Here is a 24,651-nt window from a genome sequence, read left to right on the forward strand (position 1 = left end):
ATTTCGTGGTCACTATGCCCAAGGTGGCCACCGACCGTGACATCATCCGCTAGTCCTTCTCTGTTTACAAACAACAGGTCTAGCAGGGCACCTCCTCTAGTTGGCACATTTACCAGTTGTGTTAGGAAGTTATCTTCCACGCACTCTAGGAACCTCCTAGACTGGTTCCTCTCTGCTACATTTTATTTCCAGCAGATATCTGGCAAGTTGAAGCTGCCCATGAGTACAAGGGCCGGTGATCATGAGACTTCTGACAGCCGCTTGTAGAATGCCTCATCTGCATGCTCATCCAGGTTGGGTGGTCTATAACAGACTCCCACCATAATGTCCGCCCTGTTGATCTTCCCTCTGATCTTTACCCATAGGCACTCAATCTTGTCATCTTCATCATCATCAATTTCAATACAGTCCGAACACTCCGTAACATACAGTGTTAGAGATAGCATGCCTTTTGTTTCTCTGGAAAATTATTTTAAAATGTAAAAAAGCACCAGAACAAATCACTGAAAGTTAGTGTAGTTTAGTTTTTAGTTTCTTTGATTTGATTTATGGCTGCTTCCCTACCCCCCACCCCCCCTCAAGAAATGTTCTTTGGGAATATGGATTGTCTTACAGATTCCTTCTAGGAATAGTGGTAATCACTTCATATAGAACAGTTAATGAACTGAGTAAACTAACACTATTTACGGCACTTCTTATGTTGCCTATAAAACTTTATCTGAGTACATATCGTGTATTCATCACAGCTAAATAATTGGAGTTTTTTTTGAAAGACCAACTACAAAATTGTTGACTTGAAACAGAAGTAACCATAGTTTTTGAATTTTCTTAAAGGAAGCTGACAGTAGAAGAGAGAGAACGCCTACAGAAGGAAGAAAAGCTTTCTAAAGTAGATGAAAAAATTAATCATGCTGCTGAAGAACTAAACAGCTACAGGTAATTACAGATTTTAGTTTCTGTAATCACTTATTCCAAAGTGACTAAAAGGTAATAGAGAATTAATAAAAACACCAGCACAAGTGAATGTATCTTCTTCCAGTTTTTTGGGGGTGTGTGTGTGTTAGCATGCTATTTGGTGTGTAATAATACATACTAAGGATGGTTTTGCTTTGTCAAAAAATTTGGGTATCCAAGATCACAAACAACTTTTCTTCCATTAGAACGCTGATTTCATTGACATGTTAGCTTTAATGGAACCCACTTTAATATAAGTGGGTCTTTAATGGAGTTCCCTTTACTGAACAGAGTTCAAAATATGAAGTTAAGAGAATGCTGTGAAATAAATGCAATGTTCAATTGTCCTGTAGATCCTAACATACATGTTATAGAGTTACAGTATTCTATTTCTGTATCTCTAAGCTTGTCAAATAGTTCTGTTGTTTAGAAGTTCTTTACTAAAATACTGTGATGTGGGAGTATTTTCTGTAGCTAACTGCTTTGCTCTGTCTTGTGTTACACCAGCTGTGTACCTCTGATTTGTATCTGTGATTTCTCAAACTATGGTATAATTCTTCAATCTGTAATGAATATTCCCCACCTTCCTTCAACGTTTATGGGAGTATTGAGACTAACTGAATGACACTGATCAACAATGCTTCCCAAAGAGTTAATTAGACTAATTCTTTCTCTAGAATCATAGAATCGATTTGGTTGGAAGAGACCTTTGGGATCATTGAGTCCAACCTTAATATAAAATTCTTGTAGACATTCTTCACTATTCATACAGGAAGACAGAATTCACCCTTCTTGGTTTACTTAGAATGTGAACTTCGTAGGCAATTTTAAAGAGAATATTAATATTGCAAACGGAGTATAACTAATCAATCAATGTGTCTTTGGCCCACCTGCTGAGAGAGTGTAGAACCTAGAGAGGCTGTGTACAGGGCAGCTGGCAGTGAAGGTGCCATCGTACTTTCTGTGGTCATGAAATAACTTCAGTGCAAGTGACTGTCCCTCAGGACTCACTGTAGCAGCCTGTGACAGCATGACACTGGTACATTTGCTGAGCTGGGTGAGGCTGGCTGTTAGAGTATATGTGGAGGAATATCCTTTATATTTGAAAGATGGCGCAGACCACTGAAAAGTTGGGGAGGTGCTGGGTTTTTTTGTTCTGCACTTTTGTTTACATTCTTGTTTGTACTAATCTAGAGCCTAGAATTTCCACTGCTACTGTAATTTTTATGTATCCCATGGGCCTAAGTGACAATACTGTCTTTTGGATGAAAAAAAAAATCTTAATTATACCTTGTGCTTACTGTATTTAAAATTACTTTCCTCCACATTTTATTACAATGTCATAAATCCTGATTTTGTTACAGACAGCGAGCAAAAGATCTTGAAGAAGAGCTAGAAAGAACCATTCGTTCTTACCAGAATCAAGTATGTGCTTTGTGTTACCATCTATGCCAAGTGGGAGGGATGTTACTGCAACTGAAATACCACTTTCAGCTAGGTTGTGATACTGTATTTGACTTGGTTTTGTTGGGTGTTTTTTTTGTTTGGTTGGGTTTTTTCCCCCTTCTTAATGCCATCTGGTTTCGACCGACACAATTTCATAGCAGAGGTCACCAGATAGCTTTATTAAAAAGTTAAATTCTAAATTTAGATGTCCCATTATAAATTATCCACACACATTAATTGTACAAATAAGAACATATACTCAATCTTAAGTTTTCTTTTTCAGATGAGTAATGATCTAATGAATCTTTCTTCCATAGATTACTTCACATGAGAAAAAAGCTCATGATAATTGGGTAAGTTCCAAATCCTGAATTATGTGAACTTTGTGTGTCTTCCATGATTTGAATAACTTGCTTTATCACTCTTTTGATCATGTTACCATTTAACAAGTGTGTGACGTGTTGCTCATAATAAAAGCTTTTGGCCTTGTTTCAATGCCATTTTAATATTTCCCCTGGATGTACTTCACTCCTTTTATGTAATAATAGAAGACGTTATGTCCTGTGAGAACAGTATGTTCCATTGGCAGCTTCCTAAGAATGTTGCAACAAAATCAATTTTTACCTTTTTTTCCAAACAGGAAACTTTAAAATATCTTCTTCAGTTTCACAGAATGGTCTGTGTAAGATAGAATCCTGTTAAAAGCTATGGCACTTCATGGTCGTAATTTTAAAGTTTTTAACTATATAATTTTAAAATACAACTTTCTTATATAAAATTTGAGGCTTTAAGTCTTCTACATATTCTGTAGATGCTTCAAAGCAGCTGTAGCCAAAGAATTTCAGTTTTAAGAACCTGAGGAAAGCTGTATCATTCCTCAAAAATTCGTGTAGCAGAGCTGCTAATGTCATTTGGTGACGTATGTGAGGCTCCGTTTCATATGCTTTATACATGAGCCATGGCTTGTGAAAATAGAGTCCACACACTTCAGATGGGGGGGGGGAAATCTTTGATCTAGAATCTGTCACATTTGTGAAGCATTTAATTAATAAATAACAATATCTAAGCATCTGATTTTTGTCCCTCCACAAAGCTGACAGCCCGAGCAGCTGAAAGACACCTCAATGATATAAAAAAAGAAAATGCACATAACAGACAAAAGTAAGTGCAGTCCTAATCTAATTCTAAACAAATGCAGTTTTCCATGTGAGTATGTTTTGGATTTATGCAATTTGGTGTTTTCTTAGACCTATGTTAATCAATTGTGGCCGAAACAGGGCAGAGAGAGCACAGTGTTCCATTGGAGTTCTGAAAGAAAGGGCTTCATTTGAGCATCCCTGTAATGATAACATGCAAGAAAGTAAGAACTTAAGAACTATGTGAAGTATTGAAGTATTTCAGGAAAGAAGCAGAGTGTAGTACTAGAACTCAAAGGTTTTGGGCATTTATTTTTTGTTTGTTCACTTCAAATAAGTATGTATCAACCAGATGCCATGGTTACCTAACGATTTTACAGCTTATCTCAGAAGTTAATACTGAGCTAACAGATCAGGTGGTGGTGGTTGAGGGGAACCTTTAGGTGTGAAGTTAACTATATTGGAATGCAATTTAGAGTACTCATGAGAGTAGTGTCATGCTAGGAATTGTGACATCTAAGATGCCAGTTCAAGTTCTGAATTACAGTTTAAATACAGCGGCATAGAGAAATACTTTCAGGAATTCTTAAGTTCAGAGTTCTGTAACATCCTTTGTCTTTTTTCTTCTTTTTATTTAGGGAATAAAATACCTTGCTTCAAGTAGAAAGCCTAGCAGTAAACAGTGCAGTTCAGTAAAACTTTTGCACTTCTTGGTTATTCACTGCTTTTTTGTTGTTTATTTGCAGATTAACTGAAACAGAATTTAAACTTGACCTTTTAGAAAAAGATCCTTATGCTCTTGATGTTCCAGTTAGACCATTTGGCAGAGGTACAGTATTGAATTGTAAAACAGAGCCTAATTGTTTTGGTTTATGGTTTTGTTTCCCATGATCACATGTATGTAATTGTTTGAAAACTGTCTTGGCCATGTGCATGTACAAATAACAGTCATTTAAAAAAATAATTGGGTCATAAGTGACTAGGTCATGTTAAGTATTTTGTTGAAACTAAGAGTGTTTGTAGTATCGATGAGAGTAGACTGGGAATATGATACACATGGTAATTGGAGCACAATTTTCATTTCACTTATACAATTTAGTTTTAAATTCATCTGAGAAGTTAATTACTTTATACCGTTCGCTAAACTAAGTACTGTGAACTTGAGTATTTTGTTTTAACTGTTCCAGAGCATTCCCCATATGGACCCTCACCAATGGGCCGGCCTTCATCTGAAACAAGAGCTTTTCTTTCCCCTCCAACTTTATTGGAGGGTCCTTTAAGGCTTTCACCTATGCTTCCAGGTGGAGGAGGAGGAAGAGGTACAATTCTTAAACTTGAAAATGTATCTGTTCTGGATTTCTCTCTCCTCTACTATAAACCTGTCACACCTTTTCCTCTTGCTGGTGACAAAAAGTATTAAAACAACAAATTCAATATAAAGAGTTAATTGGACAAACTCTTCCTGTTTTTCAACTTGCTTCTAAAGCTGTCTAATGTGCAACAGTACAATGGAAAATTTAGTTGTTACTAGTGGGTTGGTCAGTGGATTCACTTTAGAAGCATGGATTGAGAAAAGTGAAAAGTCAAACTTAATCAGTCTTGTTTTATTTCTCGGACAAATGGGGTTCTGCTAAAATAAACTTAGATTTTAAAGTAAACGAGTCGATTCGTTTTCTGAAGAAAGGATACTGCCACTTCCATCTCATCAAGCCTACAGTCAGTGAGAGAAGGAAGAGGGTACCTGTGTTGTCAAAAACATAAGACAGTTTTACTGGGGGTCATCATACTAGAAAGTTACTGATTCGGTAGATTGTTTTCCTCTTTGTTCTAAATTTGAGGCAGTCATTATACGTGGAGACAGTTTCTTCCCTGGTGATAAAAGGGACCAGGAAGGTTGTGTGTAAGGAGTACAATTCAGAGATTGAGGAGTAGGTGAAAGCAAGCTGTGGTGTCATGGGTTGTAAGGGAAGAAAAACACTGTTCCTTCATATTTTTGATGTTGATGGAAATAGTGTAGATAAATGCTAGAGTGGAGTTCAGCATCTGTTACAGGTAATAAAGAAGCTACTATTTAATTTACTACTGCTCTTACACCTGTTGAAACCTTCCATATTTTGTTGGAAATATGTCTAAATGGCTCTTCTATAAGGATTTCACTAATCAACATAGATTTTTAAAAGACCAGCATAGACTATTTATTTAATTTAATTCTTTGTAAAAAGCATATCCAGGTGCATATGAAAGTTGGTTTGAGATTGAATGTTCAACTGTAGCTATACCACACACAGGCAAAATCATACTTGATGATTTATTTGTATAGAGACAGTAAGTAATGAAACCGAGCTGTCCCACTTATCTTTAAATTGTAGATCAGCTGTTGCTGGTGAGGAAGAGTAAAAACTGGATTTGAGAATGCGGTGTCAGCAAGGGAAAGAAACTAGGCAAAGGTTTAACTACTGCCCATTTCACAATGGAGCACTAATGTAGCTGAGGCAGATTAAACAAATGATGTGTTTAAATAATGCCAGCTACAGAGAAATTATAGTGCTCATCTCGCTTTGCAAAAGACACAAAATGGCTCGAAATTTTATATTGAATTTTAGGGTAGAGAATTAGAGAATGATACCAAAATTCCGTATTTCTGTCATTTTTCAGACCAAATCTATTTTAAAGGAAGCTTGCAACCTAAAATCACTCATTGTTACAGTTTCTCTTGCACTTGGTTATGTGTTAATCTCGTCTTCTCTTACTTTTTTTCCTTGAATAAAGAATTAGAAAGAACCAGAAGACTGTTGAATGTAATGTGGGTATTTTCTTACAATGAGGGTATTAACTTTCAGTGTGCTAATTTTTAGTTTGATTAGCAGCAGGTTTTTTAGCACTGAGAAGATTTGTTGTGAGGGGACGTACCAGTTTAGTTTCTCTGACTCAAATGAAACGAAACTCTTAAATTTTTTTTTTTTTTTTTAAATTGCAGGTACTATAGATGGCAGTCTTGTTGAACTAAGACTTTTTCATTCCAAACAAACCTTTTAAACACTTCTAGTAAACATAACTAGTCATCAGCAAACAGCTGGAGAGTCCTGTGGAGCCATGCACTTCATACCTTGACAATGTTGACATTCCATGATTTACTTTAGTATTTTCAGACTTAATGAAGAAAGCCGTAATAGAGGTTTTAAAATGCCTGGGTAAATAGCTATCTGATCTCTTCGATTAGGATCCAGAGGACCAACTGCCATGTATGAAGCTGGTAACGAAAGAGGGGAGCCGAGTTCTGATAGATTAACTGATCCCCACAGACCACCATCAGATACTGGATCCCTGTCTCCTCCTTGGGACAGAGAACGCAGGATAATTCTGCCTCCACCAGGTATAAAAATCTGCTTAGCTACTGTATCTATGGAAAAATTGAGTTACTGACTTGCAGTGTATATATTAAAGTATTTTTTGCTTAAAAATATGAATATTTTCTTGGAACTGCATGTGCAACTGCACTGGAAAGGGTTTTTTTGATAGTAAGTTTTTTCCCCTTCTTGAATGGTGCGATTCACTTGCACTTCTGTACTATCTTTTAAATGTATATTGGTACTAGCAGTGTACAATCAACTGTTTGGTTTCACCATTTTACTGGGTGTTTGTTTAGTGCATCAAAAGACCTGTCTGGGCTGGATAATATTAAGAGATCTGAGAAATTAAAAAGTTTTAGTGATAAATTAGCCTTAAGCAGGTTAATAAAAGCTAGCTAATGTTGAAAAATACTATGTTTCTCAAAAAACATTTATATTAATAGTACAGGAGTACCATGGAACAGTAGCCTGTTCAGTACATATTTTCATGTTGATACTGCCTCTCTGAAAATTAACAACAACAAAATCAGTCTTCACTCTCACTTCTTCAGCTAAACATCTGTATTGCACATTATCACTCAAGGAAGACAGAGATGAATCAAAGAGGATACTACTGATATTTCTCAAGTAGACAATGCAGAGGGAAGGACAACCTTCCTGTATACCTAATTTGTAATGTTTTTTTAACTTGTAGCATTTTTGCATCTTTATTACAAGTAAAGTACACACATTAAAGTACTTCAATTGTTAGATACAGCAAATAATACTATAGTTGTACAGATCTGTGTGAAAGCCTGATTATAAAATTCCAAGTCCAGTCAGGATGCAGTTTTTCATTTGCCAGATCTGATCTATTGACAGGATACTGCAGAGAGGTAGGCTTGTTTCCTTGACCTGAACTGTGTTCTTACCCCATCTTTGCACTTGAATCTTCCTGGTACAGTTTGTCTTCTAGCTGTGTGATTGGTTGCTAGATCTGATGCAAGAAGGTTGGTGGAAACACATTATAGCACTGTGAAACGTAACGGAAAACAGCACCTTACCTAAGAATGGCTTAAAACATACAGTACCTTATTTTGCCTTTGTCCTTCATTGCTGTGCTGAACCTTTGTTTCAAGGTCCCACTGTTTATAATTTAGGCAGTTGTAACTTTCAAAATTCTACTGTATGTTAAACTGAAAATCAATGAACTTTCTCTTTTGCAGCTCCTTGGAAACATAAGCCATAGTACACACTTAGTGGGATTCCTGTGTTCAGGGTTTTTTAAGATTTGTTTGCTCACACTAATTAAAGTCACTTTGGATATTTACAAGAGCATAAGATATCCAGAGAGTTTTGCTGGTCTAAAATTGTATGGAATGGGGGAATAAATCTTCACTGACTGTTTGTGGTTTCTTCAGTGTTACGTGAACCTTACACTGATCCAGTTCTTCCTCCTCGAAGACCAGAAAGATTTTTCCCTAATCCTCCAAATACTGGAAGACTTTCTGGACCAGCAGAACTACGAACTTACAACATGCAGTCTTTTGATAAAACAGGTGGGGGTTGCTTCCATGATATTATCAAATGGGGAGTCTCAGTGTAAGTGGACCATGTGTAGTAGGCCATGATAAGAGAACAACTTTATAGCTACCACAGACCTGATGTTCCGTTGTGTAAAAACCTGTTAGCCTTGATTCAGTCTTTCCCTGTTATCAACAATAGCAATCCCTTCTGTCAGGTGGATGGAATTCAGTGAATGGTAGTCATGAGGTATTTTTTGTTCACCTTCACTGTTCTGTATGTTAACCATTCAGGATTGGCCTTGAGGCTCACGGCAGCATTAAAATACCACCAACCCTTACTTGCATTTGCGTGCCACATTTGGTAAAGTTAGATTTAGAGTCACTAAGACTGAAAGAGTAACAGCAAAATTTTCAAATATCCACTGGCTTTGTGTACTGACGTAGAAGGTCCTGAGATCTTCTCCTTCAAACTGTTTAGCATACTTGCAGCTTTTTGTAGTTCACAATGCAGTTGCCCCCCCTGACGTTTCACTGGCCCAAGGACCATTTGTTTATGTAAATTCTAGTTTGTGATACTTAGCAACAGTCAGAAGCTCAGAGGCAAAGTTTTGGTGACTTAAATGTTATCATTGAAATAGTTTAAGAGCTTAAAGCCTTAATACTTATTAAGCAGTTTTCATCCTTATTTAATGCCTAGTAAGTCATGTGTCGATTCATTACCTAGGCCAAAGCTAGGTGGTTGCCAAACTCACAACAGAAACTTTGCCACCCAGTGTTCAGTTACTGATACGATTAGTAGTAAGTTACCGTCTTTCGTCTTTGTTGCCCGGTTTCTCGTGATAGGAGTGAAAACTTTTGTTACTTGGTATCATGGTGTGAGAACTGGGAACACTGAATTCTGTTTCAGGCTGAAGATTCAAGTTTTACAGGGAATTGTTCTCTACTGGAAGACAATTCTGTTCATGTACAGCCACTCACCTTCCTACTGTCTTTCACAAGCCTCTCTGTGTTTCACTTGTGCTTTCTAATACGTTGTGTTCCACTGAGGTCTGTCTTCTAGCACCTGGATGCTGACTGAGGGAGAGGAGAGGTGCAGCCTTTGCACTCACTTGTTGCATCCTTTTTTACCCTTTTCTTCAGCTGCTGGCAAGCAACAATTTTAAAAAATTTAAAAAGCTGTATTCAGTTCTTGGGCAGTTCAAAACCTACTTGATGGATACAGGGTTTTGGATAACCTTGCTGCCAGGATTCAGCAGGTCATTAAGCATATGTGAGTGTTGCTTTTTAGAGGCATATAATTTCACTAGACTTGGGTGATTATTTGTAAAAATAGCAAAAAAAAAAAGCCAACAAATTAAAAAAACCCCACCCCATCCAGCACATACTATCTGACTTCAGAAGAGCAGTGTGCCTCGTGGTACTGAAACTCTTTAGAGTGGATGAGCTGCACTTCCTCAGCAAGGTGATCAAAATGTTATTTAAAGTGAACAAAATAATATGCATTTTCCTAAGCTGGGCTGGCTAACTCTACAAAAAACTCAACTTGAGGCAGGTACCTGGAGCAGGAAGCTTCTTGTCAGAAAGAAGGGTTAAAGCTTGACAGAGTCTGTGAGCAACTTTACAAAGATTTAAAATGGAAAGTGTTATGCAACCTAAGTATCCAGGCATGAATATTCTCTGTGTGACGTAAGCAGTTGAAATGCCTCAGATTGTTAAGTAACAATATCTTCGACAAAGGCAGGGCCTGCTTGAAATGACAAGTAAGTTAAATTTTTGGAAAAGACCTATGTGTTCACTCAGAAAAGAGTTTCGCTTCAAAGGAGAAATACAACATGTAGATGAAAAATCTGTCACTTGTTAGAAGTATTGTTTCTGTCTTGTGCTTTTTAGTATTATTGTCTTTATTCAGGTAGAAGTGTAAGAAAGCAGTATTTTTCAAATCTCAAGTTTGAGTTTTTTGTGGTTTTTTTCGGGGTTTTTTGGGGAGTTTTGTGGTGGGGGATTTTTTGTTGTTTTTCTGGTTTTTTTTTTAAGAAAGGAGTACATTTAGTGTACATATTTAGTATATTTCTATCCAATCAGATTCTCCTCTGACAATTCCCTTTAATAATTTTCTCCAGTTGTTACTTGAAAATACTTGTTCTCAGGGAAGTATAGAGGTAAAAACACTGACGTTCCTATTTCTCTCTTTATAAAGTCAGTACAGCAAATATGAGGATGATTATTCTTATTTCTGAGTGCTCATCCAGAACTGATGTAATTCTGAAAGTCTCCTTGATGTTTAGAAACTAAGGAATTGGTTTTTGTCAGACTTTGAATAGGATTGCGAAGCTCGATGCGAAGAGCGTATCGTAGTGCAGTCATTCCCAAAGTGTCGCTTACCAGAGAAATAGGTGTTAACAGGAGTGAGGGGACAAATTGAACTGCTACAGTAATGTTAAGATGTATGGCTAGGAAAACACACTTGTAACTTCTTAAAAAAAAAACCCAAAACCTGAAATGGAAGAAAAAGCCTTACTTGGATACAAGAAACTTTGGTAAAACCTGCAACCTTGTAATTCATGTGCAACCTGTACAGAAGTTGGAGAAAATAGTCAGTCGTAGCTTTGTTCTTCAGTTGTTTTTCAGTCTGCCTGCGGAACAGTTGCTTGGTATAGCAATTTTTTTGTGTTTTTTCTTGCCTATATATCCTGATTTCAGAAAAATTAATGAAATCATTGGTGGAGAGATGGTCAGCACTGAATAACTTGTTTAACTTTTGCATACAGATGGACAGACATCTTTAGAAAATAGCCCACGAACAGAACCAAGTGGAAATGGGATGAAAGATCATTCTAACCTTAGTGTAAGTAGCTAAACAGAAACTTGATTTAAAGAAGCTTTAATTTTCTGCAAAATATTTAGGAAAATTTGTCTCTAGTATATTGATCATGTTATGTTGCGATGTGCAGTCCAAATTATAAAAGTATACATATACTTTTATCACAGCACTTGCTGTCTTGTGAACTAATTTTGATGGATAACGAATATAATCCCTGCTGAAAATTAATTATAACCCAAAAGATGAAACTATGGTCAAGCCGATGGTCGGTGCACATAGATAGCCTGGCTCAGGATTATGCCGTAGCTAAGGCAGAGTTGGAACTAGCTGTTAGCTGGGGTGACAGCCTACACCAAAGCGGGCCTGATGCGACTGGAGATGTTCCCTCTCCTTATCCCTTTACCCTAAGCTAGCTTGCCTCTTTCCATTGTGTTACAGAACTCACTACCTGATCCGTTGCTGGTGTCTGAAAGCGAATCTGTCAGTTCAGGCTTTGCTCCTCCACCTTTCCCTCCAGTCAGACCTCCACTGATGCCTGTGGATCCTAGAGCACCTTTCATGAGACGAGGACCTCCTTTTCCTCCCCCTCCTCCTGCTGGCATGTATGGACCACGTGAATGTTTTCCAGTACGAGACTTTGGGCTTCCACGCCCTCCACTGCCAAGTACGTAGCTTTTGCCAGCATTTACTTCAACCTGATGCATGCTAGTGCTTTGTGCAGGCAGTGTGTTACCGCACTGGGTGAACACTTGTCTCTTTATGTGCACATACTACTACTCAATTCAGTTAACAGGGAGCATCTTTTCTCATTAAGGTTAATTGCATTGTAGGCTTTCTTTTTCACAGTTGCTCATATTGATAATGTTTTTACAAATAGTAGCTTTGGCTGTGTCACCAAGATCGGGAATAAACTTCTTAACACCAATGTAGTATTAAGCAGCAGGCATTCTCTTTATTGCAGCACTGGATGCATGAGGGATCGCTCCACCTAATGTGCACACCCAGCTGTTACCGTGAACAGATTATATAGATACAATTGATTACGTATTCATTGTAGTTCCCAGAATCAGGATGTATATTCATTACTTTTCTCTGAAATAATTTACATATTGGTGCCTCCCCTTCGGGCATGCACAGTTAATTATGGGAAGGGTCTTCTGGGGTCTTTCAGGACCCCTGGTGGTTGTCTGCTGGATGACCTCCTTGTCTTGAGTTTGCGCAGTTCAGTCTTGTAGATGTGGCAAGGGGGGTTTGAAGATTGATACGTTGAAAAGCACCCAACAGTGATTTATTATAGGTCTTGTGGATACGCTCTCTGTCCTCTAAACAATTTGTTCAATTAGTTTCTCTTTAATAAGTAACTACCTATAATGTCAGTGATCAATTAATTTCTCTTTACCAACATTGTAGAAAGTTACTTATTAACAGCTGGAAAATACACACACTGTTCAGTATTTAGAGGGTTCTTTTTTGAGGTAGGAAAGCAAATAGATGCTTACCTTAATCCTTTTCCTCCTACGAGGTTGCATCGTCTATAAATCTTAAAGTTTCATCCTTTAGCTTTGAGGTACGCTAGTGTCCATGCAAAGGCATGCATTTGGGACATACCTGTTAATTGTTTTTCCTTGGAGTTTGCATTACTGGAGCAAGATGTCAATATCAGACCGAAGGGCTTCTTTCTCCCTCCTGAATCTGTGAAGAACTAAGCCATTTATCTTCCAAAGTATCTGTAAGGTATGACAGCCACAGGCTGCTGCAGCAGACCATGAACAGAGTGACTGGCTGCTGCTGTGAGCCTCCCGCAGGTAACTACTGAGAACAGTCGTCGCTTTGTCCTCCTTCCTAGCATTGTTGTCTCTTTGGAGCATAACCCCTAACCTAGGTCTACTTTGTGACTTCTGTTTAGGTAGGCCATTGCTGAGCAGTAAGATAATGTGGGACAGGAGGAGCAGGTATGTGTTGTGATTGATACTAACTGGGCTACTCTGATTCTCTCGCAGCAAGAAATCCATTTCCAATGAGATCTTATCCACACTGTCCACCTCAACGACCTGGATTTTTGCCTCCACCACCTCCTCCTGAAAATAGAGTTGAGCCACCTCCGTCAAATCCATCAGCTGTAGAACCACCAGAACCACAGCGAGAGACTTGACAGTCATTTGAGCAACATGCTGAACTCTTTCTCTACTCTCCTAATGGCATTTTTCCTTATGTTAAGTAACCATTGTTACTGAGGTATAAATGAACTACTTTGCTCAAATTGAAGCTTAATAGAAAATTCTCAGGATAGTATTTTGTAAGTAAAGAATGAAATAACTATGAATATTGTGAATAAGTGATTTCCATTGTACAATAGTAATTTTAAATTAAGTATTTCTAACTTGAGTAGTCTCTTCAGAGGTGTATAAAATTAAATCATGTGGTGAACCGTCTTTTAAAGGTCTAGCTGCTTTGTCCTTGTGTAGCTGTACAGGGAATCTCTCTGCATGCCAAAAGTGATGTTTGCTGCTTTATGAATACAATGTGAAAACAAATCGAAACAGTTAATAAAAGTCTACTAAAAATGAAGGCAATGTCACTGTTAACAAGGTACCATAGAAGTGGTTGAAGTGAAGAAGAATGAGTATCACTCCTTGCTACATACATACTCTGTTAATAACCTCATAGGTAATCTTTCAGCTGTCAAAGCTTTGCAAAGTGGCAGTCATCCTACCAATACAGCAGGAAGGAAGGGGAAGTGGAAATGTAGTGCAACTCTCCCATCAGTCTTCAAACTTCAAAACTGGGGTAGTGTTTTATTGAAGATGTGTATATAGGGGGGTTTTATGACATGGGAGCAATGTCGTATGTCATGCTTCAGTACCACCAGACCCTTGCCTTTGAAGACACATCTGCCACAAACTTTCTGTTTTACTGTCTCAACATGAATTCAGCTTATTAGGCTTCAGATTTTAACACTGGCCTTTGGGAAGCTGGGTGGTAACCAAAAAACCAATTCCCAGTTCCTTCAACTCTAACTTTGCAGAGTACTTGGGATTTATCAACAAAATGGCCATACAGGATGGGGCAGATTTCTGTAAGCATGCTTATCCCAACACAAGAGTACAGATAATTAAAGCTGCAAGGCAAGAGAGAATTACTATTTGTTTCTCCCCTTGTGGTGATGGCTGTCAGGACAGGCACAGTGCACTTGCCTGCAGCCAGGGTGCAGGGATTTCAGTGCCATCCTGGATCTGGACAGAGCCTAACTCCATTTTTACTGATTGCTCTACAATCTAAAGACTTCTGCTAGAAGCTCTTGGCTCTTCCAACAGCTTAGCTTCGACTTGAAAACCATGTAATTACTCACAATGCAGTCATTTGGTACAGCACCCTTTAAGATAAAGAAGGAAATAGGTTCTAGACAAGCCCCCACTTGCAGTAGCAGCAGTGGGCAGTTCCACTGCCATTCTCCCACTCTCCATGGATGTACACACACCCCCACCCCTCCCTCACAGTTTCAAGCCTTTAATATAAATGTAGCCACCACACCCCATAATTAGAAGTTACCATAAAAAAACCTCCAGCCCACTTTTTTTTTTGTAATTGCTTAGGTCAAGCCTGCCCAGCAAGCTTTGTCTTTCACATTATTTCCACATAGGCTTATTTCAGGTGCAGAATGCTTCCATGGCTCATTCCTGCAATTTCTTTATTCTCCTTTCTACCTCTAGTTTAGCCCTCAAAGGCATTTAGATAAGCCTTTGTACTTCAGTTATTCAATAACAAATTCTCACAAAAGATGTTTTAAAGCATTATTCAAGTTGAATTGTTTTAACTGCTGTTTAGCTTAATTCAGCTTTTGCATCATTTTTAGCCAATTAGTTGTTTTCTAAAGGCTCTAAGTTTGCCTGAGAGACTTCACCAGGATTCTAAAAGGAATTATATGGTTTTACCCTTGATATCAGTCCTAGGAACAACCAGAACTGCCAACTATTGACTTGCCCCTGTACACAGAACCAGTGGATAGCACAGAGGTCCTTAGTTTGATAATAAATACTGCTACCGTAAGAACTCTTCCGCCTCCCGCCCCCCAAACTCACCTTAAGAGTTTCAAACTACTTATGAATGTAACTATATTTTCTGAACAAATACAGTACTTTGTGTGGGTTAAATATTAGCTTGTAACCAAGTTAACTGTCTGCAAAAAAAACCCCATTCCTCCTCCACCAGAACAATCTATGCCCACAATGATACTGGAGGCTGCAGGCAAAACCAGAACTTAGCTGGACTAAGATAATGCAGGACAAGCACGGATAGATCATCCCGCAGAGAGAATGGAATCATTTCAGCACCCCTACCCCCAGACACCTCCACCCCTGCCCCAGCAACAGCCCAAAAATTTATTTGCAGACAAGCAATTTGAAAACAAGCTCAGATTTACACAACAGGAATCAGGGTGTAGTAACCCAACGGATGTATTTAAGTACGGTTAATGGAGAAGGATCACACAAGTGCGTATGCGGGGAGGCCCCCGTTCCCTCCTGAAAGAAAAAGCAATCCAGTTTTAACAACTGAGGGCTTGCGTTCCAAGTTCCTGCTGCTAAATCTAGAATGCAGCAAGACCCACTTGACATTGCTGTCTCTTTTGGAAAATGAAAGAGAAACAAACATACGATTTAAATTTCACACAGTTTGTAAGGTCCCACTCCAAAGGCAAGTGCACTTTCCACATCAGGACCATCTTAGTTTCCTAACACTTGATTTCAGATTGCTTCAGCTTGAATCCGTTCATCCTGGTGTCACTAATTCAGGTTATTGCTATAAATACAAACAACAACAAAACCAACTTATATTTATTTCTAAGACAATAGAACAATCAGAGGTGTATTTCTCCAACACTGCTCAACGTATGGGTTTCACCATATACTCATGCCTTACTGGACTCTCTATACTTGTAAAGTAAGAAAGATTATACTAGCCTGTTTGTTTTAAGTAAGTACATTGACTCTGTACCTGGAACACAAGCCATAGCCAGGGATCAGACTTCAGACTGTACGAAAAAAGTCAGACCTGGAACACGGACAACAGACATCCATTGATACAGCCTGTGCTATAACTGCAGTAAGTGAAAGGACTGCACATCTCTCTACCATAGTCATGTGGCCTGTTTCTCCTGCTCCTCATCTTATCTTTCAAGATTAAGTTAACTAAAAACAAAGCAGAAAATAGGTTAGATAACTAAAAAGAGAAACATGTTTATATAACAGAAAGGTAAACAAGTTACTTCCCAACAGCTTCAAGTAAGGTAGGTAGTTATCCACAGAAACTCAGTAGTCTGTAAAGATAAAATTAACATCCTGCAACACTGTTTAAACTAGAGGACAGAGCATTTGCTTCAGAAAGTCGCACAGAAAAAAGCCAGAAATCTTCATCACTTTATGACCAAATTTAAGGTCCAGATGATGCTGAACAATCACCATCAGATTTAACTACTACATAAACCTCTCTCCTGAAGCTGAGCTCTGAAAGGCGCTGAGACCAAGTCCTGTTATTTCACTTTACTGGAATATGAAAAGCTGTAACTGTATTTATCTTTATTACCCACAGCATCTCTTCAGAATGTTGATAAATGATCTTGCTTACCAAATCTAGAAGATCTAGGAAACATGCTTAAACAACAAGCAGTGCAATTCTGATGCTTGGTAGCGGTTTAGACTATCATAAAATGAAGTTCAGAAGCTCAAATTAAATCTGTGCTTGGCACGCACACACTGAACAGCCACTCTGACAATTCTCACAGCACAATCAGCCACTGCAGGGCATGGCAGCTCCTCGACAGCTTACCAGACATTTGCAGTTTTCATTCAGGATGCACAGCTTCGTACTCTGAGTATGGATAAAACGTCAAACTGAAGCATTGCAGGTATTCATAATCTATTTAATAGTGGGACACCAAAGAAGTACTACACATTTTTCTTGAGCACATTAGATTTTGATTTAAGCAATTGCAATGGATGCAGGAATTTCTCAAAAAATAGTCTTCTAGATTCTACAATCCACAGTTTACTGTATCAGTCTAATAAGTCATATTATGATATACTGTTTGTGTTAACTGGTCTGATAGTCTGATCTTTAGCAAAGCATCCTTCCCCTTCTTCCACCGCCACCAAAAATATTGACAAAATTCAGCCAAATTAAAAAAAAAATTACCATACTACTTATTTTAGACTCTTGTTGACCTAAACACAATGGGAGCTACCAGTTATACACAGCTTATGAACGATGTTGCGTTTTAATTCTAAAAATCTTCATGCTGATACAATAAAATATTTTATACAGCGATCAATTTTTAATGCTTTATTCATTGATTAAAAGAATATACATTTAACATAAACCATACAACATCAGTCATCAATTCAAACATTCAGCTGGTTTCCTTACATTTTCTGTCAGGAGTTTTTTTTTTATCTGATCACATTTATAAGATAAAATCTCACCACATCTGGCATATACACACACTGTGCCAGTGGATTCACTCTACTGATGTACATATAAAATCCGCATGGTATGTGCTCACTGGAGACAAAACAGCGCACACCTGTCAAAAGGTCATTTTAATATAAGATGGTAAAACCATTTGTAAAACACATATAAACTTTTTCCATAAATAGAATCATATCTGGACATCTGTTGCATAAATTGTGTTTTCCAAAGCTTACAATATAGCAGCCAGGTCTCAGCACTGCTGGGCACCCACGTTGGCCACTTACTTTATTATTGCAGACTGTCCTTTAAACATTAAATGCACAACATTCGTACCACTTAAAACTGGGGTCAGGTGGAAGTCTCACAGAGACCACGTCTGTACCGCGGTTGCCCTGAAACAGTTAAATCGGCTTTTAAAGCCTCTCAGATATAACAAGATTTTAAAACATACTTCATGGAATGTTCTTCATGCATCATAGCAGCTTATACCTGTGATAGAACAAGCTTTGTATTTGCTTCCTTTCCTTCCTTTACATTCACTATTCACAGTGAAACAGGTGCATGTTTGTTAAGAGTTCTGAGGTTGCTGACTGAGCCACAGCACAGCTGTGTACCACAGGTCGAAATTCGACCTTATATATTACAATCTAGCAGTATCTGGCTGGCCAAAAGTTGGCCTGCCCCTGCCAGCATGTGGGCACTTCTTCGTTTTTAATCTATTCTTTGGCAGCTGACACAGGCGCTGACAGAGAAAATCCAGTGACTTGGTTGCTAGGGATTTCACGACTAATGTTTGTTTGCAGGTGTATACCTTTGTATTGAAGTCTTCACACTATTAAGTTTTTACCTCATCGGAGTGCACATTCTTGCTTTTTTCTTTTAAACTTTGGCCCAAAGCTAACTTTTAAGGAAGATGACAGAACATGAGAATAAACAAGGAGGAGTTTGCAAAGAAACCAAAAGACTACAGCTTATGGAGTGAATCTGTAAGTGCAGGTACCTGAAAAGCTACTGTTTCACACTGCCACTTAACAGCTAAGAAAAGCCGAGAATGATAGTTAAGTCACGCTTCAGAATCTGCACATGAAATAAAGCAAGTTGCGAGTCTTACAATGAACAGCCCTGGATAGACTTCTCTTCCTTTAAGCCTATTAAGTAGCATGCTACCAGATTAAGCACACAATGACAGCACAGAAATGCACTGGGCTATGGATATGGGTATTAAAGAGAGATGGCTCCTGAACACAGACCTCCGATATAATAGTAAAATCGTTCAAAATGCAGTTACTCAATAAAAGTAAAGTTAGCTGGCAACCTCAGACAGCCTTTGGCTGTATCTCTGCAAGGTTCGGTAGACAAGTCCATTAACCGTGAAAACCCTAAACACTGCCACTTTCAGCTTCTAAACCAATACCCGACTACGTTCTTTGATCAAGAAGTAGAATACACATATATAATTCTACATAGCTAATACTGATTAAACACAGCACAAAAGGGGTTAATTCACGCTACTGAAAAAACATAATAGGACCCTACTTGCATATGTAACCACAGGAATTGTAAATAAAGAGCTAAATGCCTTCACTGAAGCTTTGCATCTCTCTGTAGAAGTGACGGGTTGGCTCAGTGAAGACACTGAGCAGCTCTATGTCCATGACTGCATGCCAAGGTCGACCCAATCCGAGAGACACTTGCTCAATGAGGTTGTGTACTGGATCCACATCCTGATCAGCCAGTTCTCCTTGGTCGAAATCAATGCTTTCTTCTGTGACTTCCAGAACTTTCAGGTCAGAGCCACGAAGACGAGCGATTGCTATAAGGTTATGAGCCCAAACTGTGTAACCTAGGAGAAAAAAAACAAACACACAAGAAAGTTGCTCTGTCATTTTGCCACAAGGTATTTCTTTACTGAAATACTTAATACCAGACCTTCTCAACATCCTTCCCAACTTATTTTGTCATCTTCCATCTGGCAGAATCCCCCTACAGCATGGTTGGGGGTTTTTTTGATTGCAAGTGGTAAAGCCACATTTTATATTCTGAATACAGAAGTATCAAAATATTTCAGGTAGTTTGACCAAGCTTTTCTAGATTGAATTTTTTCACCATTTGTAGAAAAGTGGACTTCTTTACTCCAAGTTAAGTTATACCTACAATCTCAAACCTCCTGTGATCTACTTCATAGTATAAATAAATAGAATGAAAAAAGTGAGTCATCGATTATTTTAAGCGAATGTATAAAAGGACTGTTTTAAAACTGTGCTTGTGCTAGAAAAAAAAAATCTGAAGTTTGCTTTTGTTGCATTAGTGGTAGACTTAAAAAAACAAACAAACAAAACACACACCACCACCCAATACACACAAACCAGAAGCCTCTCCAGGAAATAGGTCACACCAGTACAAAAGAAAAACAAAAATCAAATCTACATATATCCTGTTATTCTATCTGAGATTAAGCAACATTACAAAGCTTCCCACTCCTTCCATTAGTGTATATTGGCATCCCTCTTCAAAAACACCTACTCCCAGTTACCTGTTAGCTTTCTGTACCCTGGCTAAGGCAAATGCTGGGCTCCTCCTTATTCAGATACAAACCAGAGACGATCTGGGAACTTCCCTTTTTGGGAGCTCTGCCAAGTCAGCCCTTCCATTGCAAAAGGAAAGGCTCATTTCTGCCTTCATCATCATTCTCACAGGTGCTAAGCTTCTTGGTGAGATGCCCACTTAGACTCCAAGTAAAGCTATAGTCTGCACAGTGTTTGAACTGGGAAAGTTAAGCTGCTGAGAAATAAAAACTAACTGTGATGTGGTCTTCAACAGTGCAGTTAACATGCTCTACATCATAATGTATCAAAATAAGACAGCTAGTTAGAGAATGAAGAAAACTGATGTCAAAGTAATAAAGAAAGGAGAATTTTTCATTCTGTTTTCTTTTACTTTTTCACATTGTTTGTCTTTAAGTTTCCCGTAAATATGTTGCTCAGGGTAGGTTTTCAACAAAGAAGCCTGCACACATCTGTACGGTTCATTTCTGATATATTAACCATTAGGAACGCATGAATTCCCACAATTTTCATCTGCTGATACTACACCTCCAGCACAACTGGCCACAGAAGATGAAGCTGTCAATAAGGCTGTAGGACATTAAACCCAATGGAATATTCCACTTGTGCGATGACACTCCTCTATCAGGATTTGAAGGAGCTCGCACCACCTTCCAGTTACCTTGATTGTAAAGGAACATACTAAAGAAATCCTTGACAGAAAGTGCAAGGATAAAGGGAGCAACAACTGCAATTAAGCCCCCTCTACTATCCTTGTGGTTCAGGTATATGGCTTTTGCTATAACTTTTCATGGTCAGATTCCCTATGCTCTGGAACAATCATCTTATTCTCAACTTAATCTAATTTTAAATTAACTTTCCTTTCACAAGTTTCGCCTGAAGTTTCTCAGTAACCTTCCAGCAGCCAAAAGCCTCTGCACAGTTAAGTATTCAGAGGTAACAGGGAACGATCACTTCGCCAAAAGTATCACTAAACAACAAATTCGCCATGGGCACACCATAATTTGTTTTCGCTTGCTAGTAAAAATCCCAACTTTAGTTTTGCTTATGGACAGAATAAAACTGTAAAGCTCATAGGTAACACAATATGTTTGCATCACAAAGTCTTGAAAATCCACATGAAGTGTCCTTAAGGAGCAGGGGGGAAAGGAAAAAAAAAACCCAAAGGCTTCAGACCCCATAGATAGGCTGTGCTTTTTATCCACAGCACCAGATCATACCACTCTGCCTATCCTACTGTCTCCATCCCATCTCAAATGACCACACACTCTTCACACCCTTCCTTCATTCTGCAAGAATCTATTTAATATCCTTCAATCAGCTTTCCCTTGCTCCTGAAGATGCTACCTTAGTGGAAAGAAGATACGACTTCCCACAAAAGAAGAGAATCTTGAGTCACTCAAGGAAAAGAGTGTCCTTTGGGTATGTTTTCCCCCTCCTCTTTTGGTCAGCGACAAGTGGTAGCCAAAACTATATGTAAATCAGAGCCTTTTTCAGAGCAAACTAACAGTAAAAGAGGGAAAACAAAACAAATCAAAGACCTGAGAAGTACTGAAAACTGAAGAACAACCACTTCAGGGGACAGGAGAAGAAACCTCAACACTTACATATAAAGCAAATTATGGCACCTTGAACAAAACCACCATTTTTTCCTGAAGGAAGCTTGGTAGTATCATGAAGAACATGACAAGTGGAGCCAGAAACCATTGTATGGTAAATCTCAGAAAATACAAGTGTGAGGCTAAGACGCTGTATTGAAGCATCAGTGTTCTAGATCTTTCTTCCTAGTTATGTTCTTCTCACAGTTGGTACTCTAGAAGAAAGATGCTTATGCTATAGTACCAGAGAAGTCATATTCACAGCTTAAAAAAAATCAGGAGGCATTTATAAGCATCTTAGCTAGCTTCTGCTGCAAGGAGGAGAGAAAAGAAGGGGAAAGAATCTGAATCCCAACATCAGAGCAAGGGTGATATTTGTCCATTCTCCTCCCCAGGTATACACAGTATCTCTCCAAAGAAAGAAGATGCAGCAACAACCATTTGCTAGACAGAACTGTAGAAGGTGTTTGCTTTCCCAATGCTCTGCAGAGATTGATATCTCCTACTGAATAGACATGTGCTGATATTAAATGATGCTTACACTAGCTTATGTTCAGATGGGTTTTTTACCATCTTTTTAAGTTTAGATAATATATTAGAGGACTTCCCTGTAGTAGGAGGATAATTTAAGGTAACACGTAATTTTTAAATTTTTTTTTTTTTTAAAAAGGTCCTCAAACTTGTATCCAAATGTTAAAAGAAACTGCTAAAATCCACACCAGTACCAAAATCTGTCAGACCTGGAAACTATAATGTAGACAGCCAAAGTGATTTCCCCCTGTCCCCATGATGTTTCATTAGAAGACAGTGGAAACTTTTTCTAGCACATACAGCAGGACCTTCTGACTTCAACAAATGGAAATCTGAATGTACAACCTTCACTGTTGAAGGTCTCTCCTGTTTGTACTGAATGACTTGAGATTTACTCCCCCAAGCAGTCTGAGGAAACACATTCATTCTTATGCAACACAATACAGAGTCATCACTTAACCCCTTCATGCATCAGCAAACTTGGTCCTGGTAAGCTGATTCCAGCACAATCAAAAAGAACTGTTTTGCATTATTTCAGTTTCAGGTGCCTTAAATTTTGCCAAACAACTGTAACTTCCAGCAAGTACTGTACTTATGACAGAGCCAAATACGACTACAAATGCACACTTTTTTAAAAAATTGGCAATTATAAGGCAAATAAATAGGTGGGATAAACCTATTATTGGTGAAACCAATGCACTCAGTGAGGCAACCTCCTCCACATTACATTTTTCAGCCTTCATCTGCTTGCAAAGTCTTACCAAACTGGTAGGAAGACTTCCTCCCCTCTGCCTTGGGGCACTTAACCCATGTTATTTACAAACAGGAAGCACAATCATCTAATCTTGCAATCATATGAGCTCACAGTAAAATAGCAAATGTTTTCAGTGTTCACATTCACATAACCAGCCACTGGGTGGAACCTGTACAGTGCAGACTACTTTCAGGATAAGACTCCTGGAATGCTCAGTTCTTAGTTATCCTCATTGCTGTGAGCAGTCTAATAAAATCCCATGTGACTTCTCAATAGAAGTCAGTACACTACAAATATGTTTAGAACTCATACACAACAAACACCTTCATATTTTCAAACACAAAAATGCCTGTATAAGGTACAACAGCGTGTATAGCAACTGCGCGGCAGACTTTTGAACACCACCCTGCTAAAACACATTATGATTAGAAAGGTTGAAGTGTTGCAAGTATTTCAAAGTCACATACTATGCCCATGCAACGTATTACCTACCATGAACAGCTAGGAGAGACAGTCTTGTGCACCGCCAGGCTAATAAGACAAGTGGATCTTCATTACGGTTGTCGCTAAGATCTGGGAAGCCAGACATATCTATCACATCATTCATTAGTATAAAATGAGTGAGGAACTTGTCATACTGCCTGGATATGAGGTCAACAACAGCCCCTGAAACACAAGTGATGTAGCTGTCAAAGTGAATCCTCTCTAGCGGGATACTGGGCTTAAGAATCCTTAACATATCATCGCTCTTGACATCAAAAGCCATTATATAGACCCGAAGATTAGTGCTGTTGCGAGTCAGCGCCTTCCAATTCTCATCTTCTGGCATACTGTCCAATGACTTGTGCATTATGGAAACACTGTGAACCAGGAGAGACAGTCGATGCAAAGGCACATGGTTGCTGTCAGCCAGGACTCTTGCCATTTCAGCTGTAAAATCACAGAAATCCAAAGCGAGCGAACGCAGATTCACAAAGCGCTCCAATTCAACTGCAGTGATAAGAGTGGTATTACCAGGGATGTGGTTGTCCAATAAGCTCAGATGTTCCATGGTGTTGGCTATGGGGTTTGATAAGGAGGACAATGATGTGGGAGTTACTATTTGCAGCATAAACCCACAAGACAGCCATTTCAATTGCCTGCTATTGCCTAGTATCTCTTCAAACAGCTGTTGGATTCTGCAAGTAAACAAAACAGACAATGATCCTGTTAAACGTGGTTTAGTCTTACCAATTGCATACTATTCTATTTCTTTTATTCAAGAATTATTCTTCTTTCATTTATGGCCTTATTCTGCAGGAAGGTGTTATTATTATGGTTCTCGTGAACTACAAAGGTTGGAGCCTGACTCTGCAGACATCCCACAGCAATTTAACCTTCACTGCACTTAAAACTGTAAACTATCTTGAGAAAAATTATGTACTTTGTCTTTCAAAAACAGTAGCACACTATGAACCTTCATTTCATGTTTTTTCCAGTACGTATTTAACACCCTCCCACATACATTCTAAGGTTATGCAAATAAGA

At 38.5% G+C, this 24,651-nt stretch overlaps 2 protein-coding genes across 2 annotated transcripts; one reads left to right on the forward strand and one right to left on the reverse strand.

Moving 5' to 3' along the window:
• Positions 1–834: 834 nt before the first annotated feature.
• On the forward strand, positions 835–13,527 carry CTAGE5 (CTAGE family, member 5; the record flags this gene model as incomplete). Its single annotated transcript, XM_009698969.1, has 11 exons — positions 835–936; positions 2,319–2,379; positions 2,718–2,753; positions 3,494–3,561; positions 4,283–4,365; positions 4,724–4,855; positions 6,757–6,909; positions 8,287–8,424; positions 11,160–11,236; positions 11,651–11,876; positions 13,213–13,527. Coding segments are annotated over 11 exons (1,228 nt in total), but the record flags the coding sequence as incomplete, so codon positions are not given.
• A 3,592-nt stretch (positions 13,528–17,119) lies between these two features.
• Positions 17,120–24,302, reverse strand: FBXO33 (F-box protein 33; the record flags this gene model as incomplete). The annotated part of the gene is made up of 2 exons (XM_009698970.1): positions 17,120–19,520; positions 23,617–24,302. Coding segments are annotated over 2 exons (958 nt in total), but the record flags the coding sequence as incomplete, so codon positions are not given.
• Between the last annotated feature and the right edge of the window lie 349 nt (positions 24,303–24,651).

The sequence above is a fragment of the Cariama cristata genome, unplaced genomic scaffold, assembly GCF_000690535.1.
Source record: "Cariama cristata isolate BGI_N322 unplaced genomic scaffold, ASM69053v1 scaffold5754, whole genome shotgun sequence".
NCBI classification, from domain to species: Eukaryota; Metazoa; Chordata; class Aves; order Cariamiformes; family Cariamidae; genus Cariama; species Cariama cristata.